At 40.4% G+C, this 17,760-nt stretch overlaps 1 protein-coding gene across 2 annotated transcripts; it reads left to right on the forward strand.

Moving 5' to 3' along the window:
* The first annotated feature begins 6,392 nt into the window (after nucleotides 1-6,392).
* CLEC4E (C-type lectin domain family 4 member E) lies at nucleotides 6,393-17,072 on the forward strand. Of its 2 annotated transcripts, XM_061124864.1 has the most exons (6): nucleotides 6,394-6,664; nucleotides 7,565-7,657; nucleotides 10,464-10,553; nucleotides 12,118-12,269; nucleotides 14,629-14,744; nucleotides 16,368-17,072. In XM_061124864.1, the coding sequence occupies exons 1-6, from the start codon at nucleotides 6,628-6,630 to the stop codon at nucleotides 16,516-16,518; spliced, it is 639 nt and encodes a 212-aa protein (XP_060980847.1). In that variant the 5' UTR covers nucleotides 6,394-6,627; the 3' UTR covers nucleotides 16,519-17,072. The 2 variants fall into 2 exon arrangements, with proteins under 2 accessions (XP_060980848.1, XP_060980847.1); XM_061124865.1 differs by lacking the exon at nucleotides 10,464-10,553 and having other exon boundaries at nucleotides 6,393-6,664.
* The last annotated feature ends 688 nt before the right edge of the window (nucleotides 17,073-17,760 follow it).

Raw genomic sequence — 17,760 nt, forward strand, 5'->3', positions numbered from 1 at the left:
ACCTATGATGTCTTAAGTGTTCTCTGCCCCTGGAATACAGTGATGAACAAACTAGTTAATTCTCTGTCCTCAGAGAGTTTATATTCTAATGGAGATGGTGAAGTTGTTCCTCACCACCTGAAGTTGGTGGGAAAGCTTCCCAAGTTGTTCTGGGAAAGCTTGACACATTCCCTACAATTTGGTGATAACTTATACAGACAGTTTGTACCTTCTGAAGGCAAGAGGCTGATGGAGTTGTATATACCAGTCAGAGAAAGCGCTTCATGATGTAGTGTGCTTAGAAAGAAAAAGAGGGAGAAGATCCCTGGTTTCCTTGACTTCACATGAAGGAGCTCAAGAGTATAAACAAGATCAAAGGAGCTACCTGGCTCTCAGACAGCTTCCAAGGGAGGGAATTTCTTATCCTGAACTATGGGTGTAAAATTATAAATGGGGAATTTATTTCTCTGAGGCAGTACTAGGTGGTAGAGACGAAACTGAAACATGCCTCCAAGAAAATGTGCCCCAACTGCCCATTACACCACTAGCAGGCAGAGGAACCAAAATAAGCCTCAGCCAATGCTCCCTCACCAGGAATCACGGGCCAAAAGCATAGCATGACTTCTCTCCTCTCTGTGCCCTGAAACAGCGAGATCAAATGCAGAAGCTGAAAGGAGGGGTATATTTCAAAGAGGGAAGTTATTCAAAGAGCAGAACAGAGACTTCCCTGGTGATCCAGTGGCTAATGTTCTGCCCTCCCAATGCAGGGGGTCTGGGTTGGATCCCTGGGCAGAAAACTAGATTTCACATGCTGCAACTAAAGATCCTGAATGCTATGAAGATCAAAGATCTTGAGAGCCACAACTAAGACCTGTTGCAACTAAATGTGTGTGTGTGTGTGTGTGTGTGTGTGTGTGTGTGTTAGTTGCTCATTCATATCTGGTTCTTTGTGACTCCATGGATTTTAGCCCGCCAGGCTCCTCTGTCCATGGAATTCTCCAGGCAAGAATACTGGAATGGGTTGCTATTTCCTTCTCCAGGGGATCTTCTCAATCCAGGGAGTGAATCTGGGTCTCCCACCTTGTGGGCAGATTCTTTACCATCTGAGCCACCAGGGAAGCTGTATGTATATAATTATATACATTTTTTTTCATTTCTTTTTATTGGTTGGAGGCTAATTACTTTACAACATTGTAGTGGTTTTTGCCATACATTAACATGAATCAGCCATGGATTTACATGTGTTCCCCATCCTGATCCTCCCTCCCACCTCCCTCCCCATCCCAATATATATATTTTAAAAACAAACGGCAGAATACCTTCTCCTTTCTTGGCTGCAGACTCCTCAGGCCATGGCCCATTCCTGTGGCTCAGCAGGTTAGAAGATCCATTGGAGAAAGAGGAAAATAAATGTAAGATATATACAATCAGCTTTAAGATGGGTTAGACAAGTTTCACAACTTGCCTAGTGAAAGTGACCTGAAAACCAAAGGATCTGCCAAGATATTAAAATATCTCCCACTTAGCAAAAAAGAGAATTTTGACACAGCATGGTAGAGGACATTATTTGGAAATAATGAAGTCATATCATAGTACACACTGCACTGAGTTGACTGCTCAGTCACCTGGTTGGCAAGTTAATAGTGGCTCAAGTTTTTCTCTGTAAATGCACAATACCTCTCTCCATTTACAAAAAGATAGTCTGAACAAGCTACTAGCAAACACCTCAAAATTCTGATGGGTTAAACAAGTTTTTGTGTTGATTTGTGAGTGCATGTGTGCTAAGTCACTTCAGTCATGTCCAGCTCTGTGTGACTCTGTGGACTGTTGCCTGCCAGGCTCCTCTGTCCATGGGATTTTCCAAGTGTTGATTTGAGAACCGATTTATTTCTATGGGAAAATACATATTCTAAATAACTTAAAGATTACTTTATTATTTTTTAAAGCTAATGCTTTGGAGGCATAAACAGTTGTAAATGGGTAACTCTTTATATCTGTCCTAACTTATGATGGTCACTTCCACTCTCCTTAAAAACTCTGAACTATTAATATTAAATAGTAGTTATTATAAAAGTTCTTTATTATAAACAGTGCTGCGATGAACATTGGGGTGCACGTGTCTCTTTCAGATCTGGTTTCCTCAGTGTGTATGCCCAGAAGTGGGATTGCTGGGTCATATGGCAGTTCTATTTCCAGTTTTTTAAGAAATCTCCACACTGTTTTCCATAGCGGCTGTACTAGTTTGCATTCCCACCAACAGTGTAAGAGGGTTCCCTTTTCTCCACACCCTCTCCAGCATTTATTGCTTGTAGACTTTTGGATAGCAGCCATCCTGACTGGCGTGTAATGGTACCTCATTGTGGTTTTGATTTGCATTTCTCTAATAATGAGTGATGTTGAGCATCTTTTCATGTGTTTGTTAGCCATCTGTATGTCTTCTTTGGAGAAATGTCTGTTTAGTTCTTTGGCCCATTTTTTGATTGGGTCATTTATTTTTCTTGAATTGAGCTGCAGGAGTTGCTTGTATATTTTTGAAATTAATCCTTTGTCTGTTGCTTCGTTTGCTATTATTTTCTCCCATTCTGAAGGCTGTCTTTTCACCTTGCTTATAGTTTCCTTTGTTGTGCAAAAGCTTTTAAGTTTCATTAGGTCCCATTTGTTTATTTTTGCTTTTATTTCCAATATTCTGGGAGGTGGGTCATAAAGGATCCTGCTGTGATTTATGTCAGAGAGTGTTTTGCCTATGTTCTCCTCTAGGACTTTTATAGTTTCTGGTCTTACATTTAGATCATTAATCCATTTTGAGTTTATTTTTGTGTATGGTGTTAGAAAGTGTTCTAGTTTAAAAATAAAATATTTTTAACACTTAATTTCCATTTAGATCATTTAAGATGAATTTTATTTGGGAATTATTCACATATTACAAAGATAAATTAACAGCAGAATATCAATTTTGTCATCTCAAAATTTCATAAGGGAGAAAAGTTCCAAAATCTCATTCAACAAAATTCATGAAAAATCATATTTGATATAGGAAGACTGTTTCATGGTTATTCAAGAATGTGACTAAGAAAGGATTAAAGAAAAGTGAAGTAGCAAAAACATCTTATTCTCTACTCTCCCATAAGGAAGAGGAAGGGTTTGTCTCACAAGAAAAAATTGCAGTGTGACTGTCACAATTCTATTGTGCTCTATTGAGTAATTAATGTTCCTATATTGTCATGTCTTTGTGTTACATTTCATGGTAAGGCTTTGATATTAAATTACAGTGAAAATAATTGACTTGAGACAGAATTTCAGGTTTATTTGTTTATTGCTGCAGATATTTGGATTTTATTTTTTAAATGTTAATGATAAAGGGTTGTAAGTTCAACATTATAAAGTCAGGTATACATTATAATGAAGTGAACTACATTAATTAGCAATATGCACAGTTCAGTTCAGTTCGGTTCAGTCGCTCAGTCGTGTCCAACTCTTTGCAACCCCATGGACTGCAGCACACCAGACCTCCCTGTCCTCCCTGACTCTTTTCAAATGAGTCAGTTCTTCACATCAGGTGGCCAAAGTATTGGAGTTTCAGCTTCAACATCAGTCCTTCCAATGAATATTCAGGACTGATTTGCAATATGCACAATATGACTTATTCTTTGATCCTGATCTTTAGAATTCATATTATGTTTATCGATTTATATCTTACAGGTTTTTTATTTGAATACAGTTGAAAACAGGCTTCCCTGATGGTTCAGCTGGTAAAGAATCCACAATGCTGGAGACCTGGGTTCAGTCCTTGGGTTGGGAAGATGCCCTGGAGAAGGGAATGGCTACCCACTCCAATATTCTGGCCTGGAGAATTCCACAGACTGTATAGTCCATGGGGTCGCAAAGAACTGGACACAACTGAGTGACTTTCCCTTTCACTTTTCACAGTTAAAAGCAAAGCTATAATGAAAAGCACTATGTTTGGTGTTTTTAAATATTTATTTATTTATTTGACTGTGTGAGGTCTTAACTGCCTGACAGCATGTGGAATCTTACTTCCACTGCCAGGGATCAAACCTGTGTCTCCTGCACTGGAAAGCAGATTCTCAACCATTGGACCATCATGGAAGTTCCCAGCACCAGGTTTTATAATCGGGATGAGCTTTCTCAATAGGCAGAGGGAAGGAATATGACTGATTCATCTTTTACTGTATTAAATGTGTATAAGAAAATCACTTTATACTGACGTGCTTCAATATTAAAATCAGCATTATAAACTAGGCATTGTAATCCCTAATTTTCATAGTAAAGAGTCAAGATTTAAATATTTACAAGAATTGCATTGATATAGATTTATGGTACTCCAGTTCAGTTCAGTTCAATTCAGTCACTCAGTCGTGTCCGACTCTGCAACCCCATGGACTGCAGCATGCCAGGTTTCCCTGTCCAGCACCAACTCCCGAAGCTTACTCAAATTCATGTCCATCAAGTTGGTGACACCATCCAACCATCTCATCCTCATAATCAGTCCTGAATATTCATGGGAAGGACAGATACTGAAGCTGAAACTCCAATACTTTGGGCACCTGATATGAAGAACTGACTCGCTGGGAAAGATTGAAGACAGGAGGAGAAGGGGATGACAAAGGATGAGATGGTACTCCAAATAAACATGAAATTTGGGTTGCAGGCTAAGAGAGCTTATGTCATACTACTCATGTCAGCTTCAGGAAAATGTGGTAGATTTCCAAAATCTAGCCCCTGCTCATCACAACTAGAGAAAGCCCATCTTCAGCAACAAAGACCCAGTGCAGCCAAAAATAAATAATTTGTTTTTAATCTCTCAAAATATGTAAGAAAAAATCATCAACTGTGATTGGCTTTAGAAGTATGGACTAAGGATAGAGGGAGGTCTTTCACTAGTCACATTTTTCTCGTATTATTGAACATAAAAATACTATTTTTATAACTTGGAGAAAAGTAGTAACACAAAGGGGATACAATCATATTCGTATTTTAGTTGATGAAAACAGGACTATTAATCATTAATATCTAGCTAATTGTATATTCATTAAATTATTAACATAACTGTTCATTTGTATTGATTCCTGCTGATTGATAATAATAAATAATGGGCTGTAGTCAGTGTGATTCACCATTTAATAATTCATATAACTCACCCACTAGACACTTTCTCTATCTAGTGGTTCAAAGCCATTTGCTGACAGCATATACTAAAAATGTGTATGTTTATAAAATAAATGTGTAAAATTTGTAAGCATTCTGTAATCTATATAACTGTTAAATGGAAAATGTGGAGGCAATTGACCAATACATTCAAACAATAAAAAGTCCGTTTGAGAACAGGGATATTTTCTAACACATGGGAAGTCTGTGAGTCATTGGGTGTGGGGATTACCAGGTTTTGTATATATATATATATAAAACAAATGTGAGCTTAAATCAACTGAGACCAGTTAATCTTATCCTTAAGTAACAGAACATGACTATATCCAATTAATCTTCCAGAAACACACTGTATTCCAACATCTAATTGAAATTATTTCTTCCAGCACTCAAATTCATTTTTCCCATTGAGAGAAATAGGCTATAATATTAATATAAAACAAAACCCCCAAGTAATTTAGAACAGTAGAATTAAACTTCCTACTGAGCCTCCTCCAGAACCTCAGAAGCTACGTTATGATGTAAGAAATTGAGATGAGTTTCAAAGTGTATAGTCATACTTCCCAAGGCTGTCCATCTGAGTTGAACCTGTAAAATAGCCTAGTGGCCATCACTTGATAAAGGGCATATGTAATCCAAAGTAATAGACTGTTTAAGAGCTTCAAATGAAAGTGGAAGAAAAAGCATAAAAGGTGAAAAGAAATTCACATGGTCAAGGTATAAATACATAAACTACATGCCCAGCTCTGTGTCCAATGTGTCTCCTTTTCAGTTCAGTCTTGTCCGACTCTTTGCAACCCACAGAATGTAGCCTGCCAGGCTCCTCTGTTCATGGGATTTTCCAGGCAAGAATACTGGAGTGGGTTGCCATTTCCTTCTCCAGGGGATCTTCCTGAACCAGGAATCGAACCCAGGTCTCCCTCACTGAAGGTAGACTACCATCTGAGCCACCGGGGAAGCCCCCTTTTCCGATAACAAATGTATAATAGTAAACATCAAAGTGGTTTGGAAGTGCAGAGGTGAGCTCCACAGATGTCAAGGAAAAATTTAAGGATAAGTGAGGTCTGGAAGAAAGCACAGAAATTTATCCACCAAAATATTAATAAAACAATAATTTTTAAGCCCATCATATCTCCACAAGTTCTGTCTGTCTTGTTGATGCTTAAAACGTCTTCATTTCCCCATTTCGTTGTTTCCTGGAGTGAGGAGACTGACTGTTGTCCGGTAAACTCCCTTGTCCTCCTTATGCAACAAAGGAAATCTTGACATAAACACACAGCCACAGAACAAGTTAATTTTCTTATGCCTTAGGGTTGAGCTTCCTAAAGCACAGATCAGGTATTCCTCCTTCATTTTCTTTGGCTCTTATCAACAAAGCACTCTGGGACTCAGAAACTAAGGACAGAGACAGGGAGGAGGAGAGGAGGAGGAAGAAAGAGACAGCGCGGAGGAGAGGAAAGGAAAAAAGAGAAAAGAGAAAGAATGAACTCATCCACATCACCAGCATCACAAAGCACAGGTAAGATTTGCAACTATTCCTTTTCCTTCAGTCTTCCCTAGTGGCTCAGTGGTAAAGAATCTGCCTGCTAATGCAGGAGTCACAGGAGACATGGGTTCAATCTCAGGGCTGGGAAGACTGGAGGAGGAAATGGCAACCTACTCCAGTATTCTTGCCTGGAAAATCCCATGGATAGAGGAGCCTGGTGGGCTATGGTCCATGGGGTCGCAAAGAGTAGGACACAATTGAGCACGCATGCACTTTGCTTTCATAGATTTTTCATGAAAGAGGTGATAAACATTCTGGGGACAGGACAATAAATTTAGGAATGAGTGAGGTCTGGAAGAAAGTGGAGAAATTTTATCCATCAAAATAAAATGATATTTTTAAAGCCCTTCATATCTCTCCAAGGTCAGTTTGTTTTGTTGATACTTAAAATGTCATCATTTCTCCATTTTGTTGTCTCCTGGAGTGAGGAGACTGACTTGTTGCCCAGTAAATGCCAGTAGAGTAAGAGTGGAGAGACAGAGAATGAAAGAGAGGCAAATAAAAGAGGATGGTTAGAAGGCTAGATGTTCTTCTGGAGAGATTGCAGGAGACTGAGTTCAGAGAGAGCTACCAGACTACTACCTTTTCCATTCAGTGCTTCTCTAAGTGTGGTCCCCAGGCCAACAGCATTCTCAGCTCCTGGAAACTTATGGGTTCTATACCAGCTCTACTGAACTTTTAATTCTGGAGGTGAGACCCCATGATCTGTTTTAGCCAACCCTTCCAATGATCTTGATGCATGCTGAAGTGTGGAATTACTCAGTATAGGTAATACAAGTGGAAGAAAATAAACAGGGTCAAATATAAATTTCTTTTATCTCTTTTGTAGCTTTTTAGGGAAGATTGACCACGTGTATGTCTTTCTTTCTACAGAAAGAAGATGCTTCTCTTCCCAGCTGTTCTTTTGGGTCATTGCTGGCACTGCCATCCTGCTCCTGAGTGCCTGTTTTATCACCAGATGTGTTGGTGAGTTCTGAGGGTCACATTCAAGCTGCCTAGTGAACATTACGAGTGAATTCTTCCTTGTTGACTGTGGGTTCTCTTCTCCCACAAAGGGTATTTCCATTTCCCTGGTGACTCAGATGGTAAAGAATCCACCTGTGATGCAGGAGATATGGGTACTATTCCTGCGTCAGGAAGATCCCCTGGAGAGGGAACTGGCAACCCACTCCTGTATTCTTGCCTGGGAAATCCCATGGACAGAGGAGCCTGGCAGGTTACAGACCATGGGGTTGCAAAGAGTCAGACACGACTGAGTGACTGATGCTTTCCCCCATATTTATCTCCAGGTTACTCCTCAAGCCAGAAACCCCAACCAGCATAAAACTGGTACTAAGTTTCAGTGACCTGTGAAACGTTCTTCATGGTACACACTTGTTATCTCCTTAGTGGCCCTGAGTCCACCCTCTCTGTAATCTTGTCATTAGTGTAAACCTCTCTGAGATCCTAGCCAGAGGCACAGGAAGTCACTTCTTGGAAAGAAGTGTTGAGAGGTTAGACTTGGCAAAATAGAGAGTCTTAGGCAATTTGTATTGTTCTTGTGGGGCCTTCCCTGGTGGCTCAGTGGTAAAGAATCTGCTGGCAATGCAGGAGACGTGGGTTGGATCCCTGTGTCGGGAAGATCCTCTGGAAAAGGGAATGGCTATCCACTCCATTCTTGCCTGAAGAATCCCATGGATTCTGGCAGGAGCCTGGCAGGCCATAGTCCATTGCAAAAAGCTGGACATGACTTAGCAACCAAACAACAGCAACAAAAGAGAGTCCAAACACATTTATTATATATATTTAACAGATCATGGTATCTGGTCCCATCACTTCATGGGAAATAGATGGGGAAACAGTGGAAGCAGTGTCAGACTTTAGGGGCTTCAAAATCGCTGCAGATGGTGATTGCAGCCATGAAATTAAAAGATGCTTACTCCTTGGAAGGAAACTTATGACCAACCTAGATAGCATATTAAAAAGCAGAGACATTACTTTGCCAACAAAGGTCCGTCTGGTCAAGGCTATGGGTTTTCCAGTGGTCATGTATGGATGTGAGAGTTGGACTCTGAAGAAAGCTGAGTGCTGAAAAATTGATGCTTTTGAACTGTGGTGTTGGAGAAGACTCTTGAGAGTCCCTTGGACTGCAAGGAGATCCAACCAGTCCATCCTAAAGGAGATCAGTCCTGGGTGTTCATTGGAAGGACTGATGCTGAAGCTGAAACTCCAATACTTTGGCCACCTCATGAGAAGAGTTGACTCATTGGAAAAGACCCTGACACTGGGAGGGATTGGGGGCAGGAGGAGAAGGGGACGACAGAGGATGAGATGGCTGGATGGCATCACCGACTCAATGGACATGAGTTTGAGTAAATTCCGGGAGTTGGTGACGGGCAGGGAGGCCTGGCGTGCTGCGATTCATGGGGTCGCAAAGAGTCGGACATGGCTGAGCAACTGAACTGAACTGAACTGAACTCACGGTTGAGTTTATTTTTCCAGATTATGCACACACTACTAGGAATACATCCAGGTAAAATATACAAGCTGCTAAATTGAATTTGGCAATTTATATGATCAGTGGCCATTCCAATAGTTCATTCATTTAACGTTACTGAAACCAATCTTCCGCATTATCATCATCATGTTGTTAACGAAGTTCATTCAATAAATAGATAATTCATTTTCATCTTAGACTAGAACTTATTGCTTAGGACTTACCAAGCATATTGTACCATTAGTAAGACAGCTATATTGAGATACATAATTTCTACAGGTAAATTCATATGTGTGTCTTCCTTTGGTAAGAAATTGGCTGAGAAGTATATTTTGTTTGTGGAATCAAGGAAAACATTAACATTTCAAAAATATTTGTCTTTTAAAATGCATTCTACCAATTAGGTGAGGAAAAAAGTTTTCTTCTACTCTTCTGTCTCAGCTAGGGCTTTGTTACAAGAAAAAAAAAAACCGTACAAATGTATTTAATGTGAGTTTCACATTTGTTTTCTTTGAGTCTTCAAACCTGAAATAAAGTACATTTATCTTCATAAATCAGGAAAAGCATGAAATGTGAATTCTCTCTTCTTTGAGTAAGCAAACCTCAGTTCCTATCCATGTTGAAGTAAAAGTAGATAGTAAGGAAATATCATAACTGCTGGTACTTTTATAACTATAAAAAAAATCTAATGTATTTGTAAAAAATTTTAATTGGAGAATAATTGCTTTACAATGTTATGCCGGTTTCTGCCATATGACACTGTGAATCAGCCATAAATATACATATGTCCCCTCCCTCTTGAGTCTCCCTTCCACCCCATCCCACCCCTCTAGCTTATCACAGCCACTGGGTTGAAATCCCTGCATCATACAGCAAATTCCCACTAGCAATCTATTTTATATATGGTAATGTATCTTTTTCTCAATTCATCCCACCCTCTCTCTCCCAGACTGTGTCCTCAAGCCTGTTCCCTATGTCTGCGTCTCTATTCCTGCCCTGCAGATAGGTTCATCAGTGTTAGATAAAATGTACTTTTACTAAAGTGAAAGTGAAGTCGCTTAGTTGTGTCCAACTCTTTGCAACCCCGTGGACTGTAGCCTACCAGGCTCCTCCATCCATGGGCTTCTCCAGGCAAGAATACTGGAGTGGGTTGCCATTTCCTTCTCCAGGGGAGCTTCCCGACCTAGGGATCAGTCCCGGGTCTCCCACACTGCAGGCAGATGCTTTACCCTCTGAGCCACCAGGGAAGCTTTTAGTAAGGGTGATGAATATTAGCTGTGCCCCTTTACCTTACAGTGACATATGGCATCTTACAACTATGTGATGAGAAAAAGTTCCAGCCACCTGGGGATTCCATGGAACTCTCCTGCTATAATGATGGATCAGGTATGTGTGCTGTGCTTAGTCGCTCAGTCATGTCTGACTCTTTGTGACCCTATGTAGTACACCAGGCTCTTCTGTCCATGGGGATTCTCCAAAATACTGGTGTGGGTTTCCATGCCCTCCTCCAGGGGATCTTCCCAACCCAGAGATCAAACCCAGATCTCCAACATTGCAGGTGGATTATTTACCATCTGAGCCACTAGGTAAGCCCAATGGGTCAGGTATAATAGACCTCAAACTTGAACGTCTAAATTTACATAACAACATTTTCTGGCTTTAGATTGATTTGGGGATAAGTAAAATAATCAAGTTGGGTCCTGTTTTTCAAAAGCAAAATGCAAAATCTTGCCTGTACTGTCAAAGAATAATGAGAAGTTGGAAGACAAGAATAAAACTTTGAAAGTGCGATTTGTGTTCAAGCAGGAAACTTTGGGAACATTACAGCAAACCTTTAGAATAAATGTGAGGTGTATGGCTTAAGAGTCAGTCTAGAAGTTGAAGGTGTTATTCCCAGAAGTGTGCTTTTTATTTTCATCCATCACCTGCTTCCAAAATGAAGTGAAGGAGAAAAGAAATGTAGGAAGGAAACTTGAAAATATCTCAGAAATATGCTCCCTCTACTCTTCCATATTGTCCTGGTCCAAGTCTTAGCAAAATGTTACTTGACTTCCTTCTCTGAGCTATAATTTCCTCACCATTCAATGAAGAGAGATCGGGCTATTTGTTTTTAATAAACTTCATAGGCTGAAATTCTATAGTTTTAAGAGCTATAGGACAACTGGTTTGGAGATTCTGCTGAGGGTGCATTGTTTGGAAAACATGAGAGACAGTTGCTTAGTGGTCACTCAGATAAAATGCATAATTTTTCTCTGAATTTGGAAGTCTGTGAACAGATAATAAAGTCCCATGTCAATAGCATAACTAAGGAAGATTGTATATATCAGGGGTTCTCAATCTCTTTGGGGATAAGTAAAGTAATTGAGTTGAGCCCTGTTTTTCAAAAGTAAAATGCAAAATCTTGCCTGTCAGAGAATAATAAGAATTTGGTAAGAGGACAAGAATAAAACTTTGGAAGTGCAATTAGCATTCAAACAGGAAACTTTGGGAATGTTACAGCAAACCTTTAGAATAAATGTGTACCAGTCCAAAGACCGGTACCTTCTGTCAGATCAACAGGGGCATTAGATTAGAAATAAAGTGTACAATATAAATGCAATGCACTTGAATCATCCTGAAACCAGCTTCCCCACCTGATTCGTGAAAAAATTGTCTTCCGCAAAACCTGTCCCTAGTGCCAAATGGTTGGAGACCACTTTTATATGGTTGTGTTAATATTTATTGGCACTGACATCTAGAAAGTAAGGATTATGTCTTGAAAGACAAGAACATTGCTGTTTGTGTTTGTTGACTGAGGAATTACCTAAAGTTTTGGATAGTAAGATGTGGAGCATGAACAAGGGGTTCCAAGGCTTCTGACTCTAAGTGAAGAACTTATCAGCTCAGAGGAAGGTTTCTATCATCTTACCCAGTTCATGTGAGACTCTCACAGAAACTTCTCTCCTTCCAGGTTCAGTCAAGAATTGCTGTCCATTGAAGTGGGTCCATTTTCAATCCAGCTGCTACTTCTTTTCTGTTAACACCATGTCCTGGGCAGCAAGTCTAAAAAACTGCTCGAGCATGGGCGCTCACCTGGTGGTTATCAACACTCAGGAGGAGCAGGTAGTTGAGTACAGCATCCTCCAGTGTCGTGAAACATCCTCCACAGGACCCACCTCCCGTTACCCCATACATGCTGTGTATAGGATTTGACCCACAATTTCTATGTGTCACATGACTTTACTGAAATACATGCTGTTCTTACCTTTTCTGGAAGTCATTACCAACTTTATTTTCTTTACTAGAAGAAACCATGATAAAAAGAAATGTTCATGTTTAATTCCTTTATTAGGAAGGCAGGGGAAAAACAGGGCTGGGACTTCTTTTTATTTATTATTTATTAATTTTAATTATTATTACCTAAAAGATGATGCTGTGAAAGTTCTGCACTCAGTATGCCAGCAAATTTGGAAAACTCAGCAGTGGCCACAGGACTGGAAAAGGTCAGTTTTCATTCCAGTCCCAAAGAAAGGCGATGCTAAGGAATGCTCAAACTACTGCACAATTGCACTCATCTCACACGCTAGTAAAGTAATGCTCAAAATTCTCCAAGCCAGGCTTCAACAAAACATGAACCGTGAACTTCCAGATGTTCAAGCTGCATTTAGAAAAGGCAGAGGAACCAGAGATCAAATTGCCAACATCCATTGCATCATCAAAAAAGCAAGAGAGTTGCAAAACCACATCTATTTCTGCTTTACTGACTATGCCAAAGCCTTTGACTGTGTGGATCACAGTAAACTGTGGAAAATTCTTCAAGAGATGGGAATACCAGACCACCTGACCTGCCTCTTGAGAAACCTGTATGAAGGTCAGGAAGCAACAGTTAGACCTGGACATGGAACAACAGACTGGTTCCAAATAGGAAAAGGAGTATGTTAAGGCTGTATGTTGTTACCCTGCTTATTTAACTTATATTCAAAGCACATCATGAGAAACGCTGGGCTGGGTGAAGCACAAGCTGGAGTGAAAATTGCCAGGAGAAATATCAATAACCTCAGATATGCAGATGACACCACCCTTATGGCAGAAAGTGAAGATGATCTAAAAAGCCTCTTGATGAAAGTGAAAGAGGAGAGTGAAAAAGTTGGCTTAAAGCTCAACATTCAGAAAACCAACATCATGGCATCTGGTCCCATCACTTCATGGCAAATGACGGGAAAACAGTGGAAACAGTGGCAAACTTTATTTTGAGGGGCTCCAAAATCACTGCAGATGGTGACTGCAGCCATGAAATTAAAAGATGCTTACTCCTTAGAAAGAAAGTTAGGACCAACTTAGACAGCATATTAAAAAGCAGAGACATTATTTTGCCCAATAAAGGTCCGTCTAGTCAAAGCTATGGTTTTTCCAGTAGTCATGTATGGATATGAGAGTTGGACTATAAAGAAAGCTGAGAGCTGAAGAATTGATGCTTTTGAACTGTGGTGTTGGAGAAGACTCTTGAGAGTCCCTTGGACTGCAAGGAGATCCAACCAGTCCATCCTAAAGGAAATCAGTCCGGAATATTCATTGAAAGGACTGATGTTGAAGCTGAAACTCCAATACTTTGGCCACCTGATGCAAAGAGCTGACTCATTCCCTGATGTTGGGAAAGATAGAGGGCAGGAGGAGAAGGGGACGACAGAAGATGAGATGGTTGGATGGCATCACCGACTCAATGGACATGAGTTTGAGTAAACTCTGGAAGTTGGTGATGGACAGGGAAGCCTGGTGTGCTGCAGCCCATGGGGTCACAAAGAGTCGGACATGACTGAGTAACTGAACTGAACTGAATTATTACTTTATTTATTCATTTTTAGTTTGTATTTTATATATTTTATTTTAGTTTTATTCTTATTTTATTTATTTATTATTTTTATGGAGCATAATTGCTTTACAATGTTGTGTTAGTTTCTGCTGTACAACCAGATGAATCAGCCATATGTATACATGTATCCGCTCCCTCTTGAACCACCCTCCCACCCCTGTCCCACCCCTCCAGGTCATCACAGAGCACTGAGCTGAGCTCCCTGTGCTATATAGCAGCTTCCCACTAGCTATTTATTTTACACACGATGGGGTACATATGGGGACCTCATTTTAGAATTACCAGTGTGTTTAGAAACATGTGAAAGAGGGTAAGCAGAAATTGTCCATTATATTTAAGCTAAGATTTATAATGTTTTGTGCTACCCATAACCATAGATAATCTTTGCATGAGTTATTGAGGAGCTTCTCTGTTGAAAGCTCATTTTCACTGGCATAATTTTATGTTATCTATGCTTTACCAAAATAAATCCTCTATAATCTTATCATTTCAGGCTCATTTTTCTATCATCTCCAGTCCAAATCCTACTTCTCTCTTAATAACAATTACCTTCAACATTTGTTTGGAATTGGAATAAATGATCTCCTCTTTTGTTGTGTGTATCTTCCATAGGAATTCCTTCACCATGCAAAACCTAGAAACAAAGAGTTTTATATTGGACTGACAGACCAGGTGATTGAGGGTCAGTGGAAATGGGTAGATGGTACACCTCTCACAGAGTCTCTGAGGTAATTTCCTTCTTGTAGTAGAATTATTGGTTGTTGTTTAGTTGCTCAGTTGTGCCCAACTCTTTTGAGACCCCATGGGCTGTAGCCTGCCAGGTTCCTCTGTTCATGGGATTTTCCAAGCAAGAATACTGGAGCAAGTTGCCATTTCCTTCTTCAGGAAATCTTCCTGACCCAGGGATTGAACCTGTGTCTCCTTCATTGGCAGGTAGAGTCTTTACCACCGAGCCATCTGGGAAGCCCAGTAGAATTATAACACTAGCCCAAACTGTAAAGTTAGACCACTGTTGAGGAGAGTCCTCAGAACCTCCTTCTGGTCCAGGAGGTATATTCATGTCCATTCTTGGTGATATTAAATGCAAAAATAAAAAGAGCTGATATATAAGGCAGAAAAGAGAAGCACAAGGATCTGCTGCCTCCATCCCCTAGAATTACCTCAGAATAAAAAGGGAAATAATAGACGAAATGAGAAGAGGCTTAAAACTGAACGCTAATTCATGGGAAATGCAGGGGAGGCAAAGAGTGGAATTTGGAGTCTTATGCCCCCAAACTGTAGTCAATGAGACAAAAACAATGATTTGAGAAAAACAACAGATTCTTTTCTTAGAGCTTTGAATTTTAAAAACTTAATTATTTTTGGCTACACTGGGTCTTCGTTGCTTTATGAGGACTTACTCTAGATGAGGGGGCTACTCTTCATTTCAGTGCATGGACTTCTCATTGTGGTGGCTTCTCTTGTGGAGGAGCGCAGGCTCCAGAGTGCGTGGACTTGGGTAGCTGTGGCCCACAGGCTGAGAAGTTGTGGGTCTCGAGCTCTAGAGGGCTTCGGCTCAGTAGTTGTCGTGCACAGGCTTAGCTGCTCCATGGCATGTGGAATCTTCCCAGATCATGGACTGAACCTGTGTTCCCTGCATTGGTAGGTGAATTTGTATACACTGCACCACAAGCGAAGTCTGAGCCAATAGATTCCTATGGACTAAAAGTAGGATGTTCTGACCCTTTAAAACATTGTTCTCTGGCCCCAGTGAAGTATGCACCTCAGTGAATACAAACTCTATAGGATAAGGGGAGCTAAACACGATGTGAGCTATGTATGTGAAGGAAACAAATCCACCAGGATATCCCTCTTTCCCCTAACGTCTCCGTTTTGGGTCTAAAGCCATGAGCGACCACAGCAGAATAGAAAGTCAGAAAGGTCCTATTTAACTTCACTATTCACAAACTCTATGACTTAGAGAAATGGTTTAGCTATTCTGAGATTCTTTTGCTTCATCAACAAAGTGGGGATTATAATATCTCTGTCATAAAATTGTTGTAAAATCAAACACAAATGTATTTTGCCTAGTTTATAGGACTTCCCAGGTGGCGCTAATGGTAAGGAACCAACTTGCCCAATGCAGGAGAGGTAAGAGAGGTAGCTTCAGTCCCTGGGTCAGGAAAATGCCCTGCAGCAGGAAATGGCAACCCACTCCAGTGTTCTTGCCTGGAGAATCCCATGGACAGAGGAGCCTGGTGAGCTACATACAGTCCATAAGGTCACAAAGAGTCAGACATGAATAAAGCAACTTAGCATGCATGCATAAGTCACCTTGCCTCATGTAAATCTCCCCTGTTGTTCTCTTTCAGCTTCTGGGATGCAGGGGAGCCCAACAATCTGATTACCTTGGAGGACTGCGCCACCATAAGGGACTCCTCAAATCCAAGGCAAAATTGGAATGATGTGCCCTGTTTCTCCAGTATGTTTCGGGTTTGCGAAATGCCAGAAAGAAAGATTTGAGAAAAGAAAAATCTTCAAGACACAAGGCACAACCCTAAAATGCATAAATGGAAAAAGAACAAGCGTAATCATAACCATACAACTCCAACATGAGAAAAGCAGGCATTACACTTTTTTAGGACTTCATAAATATTTGTTGCTTTGATATAAATAAAAATAAGTCATTTTGAAGGTGTAATTCATGGTTATCAACTGAAGTGCATTTTTGTCTACATCGGTCTTGGGATTTCTCAGAATTTACCAAGCTTCTCTAGCAATGCTGCGAGAAGGACTATTCCTTTCTCCTTTTGGTATAAACGCTTCATTTATGAGTATTTATGTGAAAATACAGGGACACAAACAAGCACCAAATCCAACAAAGAAGAGAATTTTGGAAAGTGTCTTAAACAGTTCAAATTCAGGCTCTGTGTCATGTCTTCTTTATAGTTCCTGAAAAATCTGTCTTCTTGATTTCATTCTGTTTTTTACCCCCTACCCAAGCATATTGCTTCACTGTGTTCTCCTCTATAATGAGTAGGAAACTTTTCAAGTCATGAACTTATTCCTGATTAAAAGACTGGGGTGAGGGATGGGATGGGGAGGGAAAAGGGAGGGGGATTCAGGATGGGGAACACATGTACACCCATGGCGGATTCAAGTCAATGTATGGCAAAACCAATACAATGTTGTAAAGTAAAATAAATTAATATTTAAAAAAAATAAATAAAAGACTGGTGTGGACTTTCCAGTCAAAGGCATTTACTTTGCCTACTTATTAATAGAAAGGCCATGCTAACCTTCAGCTCCAAAAAGACTGTCATCCAGGGACTTCCCTGCTGGTCCAGTGGCTGGGACTTCACCTTCCAATGCAGAGGATTCAGGTTCAATCCCTGGTCAGGGAGCAGGAATCCCATATGCCTCATGGTCAACCAACCAAGACATAAAAAGCAGGAGCAATATAAATTATTCTAAGAGAACAATCAATTTCACCCTTTCCTGTCACAAGCCTGTCCATTTATTGCATAATAGTCTATCAGTGGTCTTCCCTGGTAGCTCAGCTGACAAAGAATCTATCAGCAAGAGACCCCGGTTCCATTCCTGGGTCAAGAAGTTCCCTGGAGAAGGGATAGGCTATCCAGTCCAGTATTCTTGGGCTTCCCTGGTAGCTCAGATGGTAAAGAATCTGCCTGCAAATGCAGGAGATCTGGGTTTGATCCCTGGGTTGGGAAGATCCCCTGGAAAAGGGCATGGCAACCCACTCCA

Source organism: Dama dama, chromosome 22 (genome assembly GCF_033118175.1).
Source record: "Dama dama isolate Ldn47 chromosome 22, ASM3311817v1, whole genome shotgun sequence".
Lineage (NCBI taxonomy): Eukaryota > Metazoa > Chordata > Mammalia > Artiodactyla > Cervidae > Dama > Dama dama.

What these genes read in the sequence shown, in the direction of transcription:
- CLEC4E (XM_061124864.1), top strand. Translation starts at nt 6,628, where the DNA reads ATGAACTCATCCACATCACCAGCATCACAAAGCACAG. An exon ending in CTGCTATAATGATGGATCAG is followed by an intron (nt 10,554 to 12,117) that starts GTATGTGTGCTG and finishes CTCTCCTTCCAG; the next exon opens with GTTCAGTCAAGAATTGCTGT. An exon ending in TCAACACTCAGGAGGAGCAG is followed by an intron (nt 12,270 to 14,628) that starts GTAGTTGAGTAC and finishes TATCTTCCATAG; the next exon opens with GAATTCCTTCACCATGCAAA.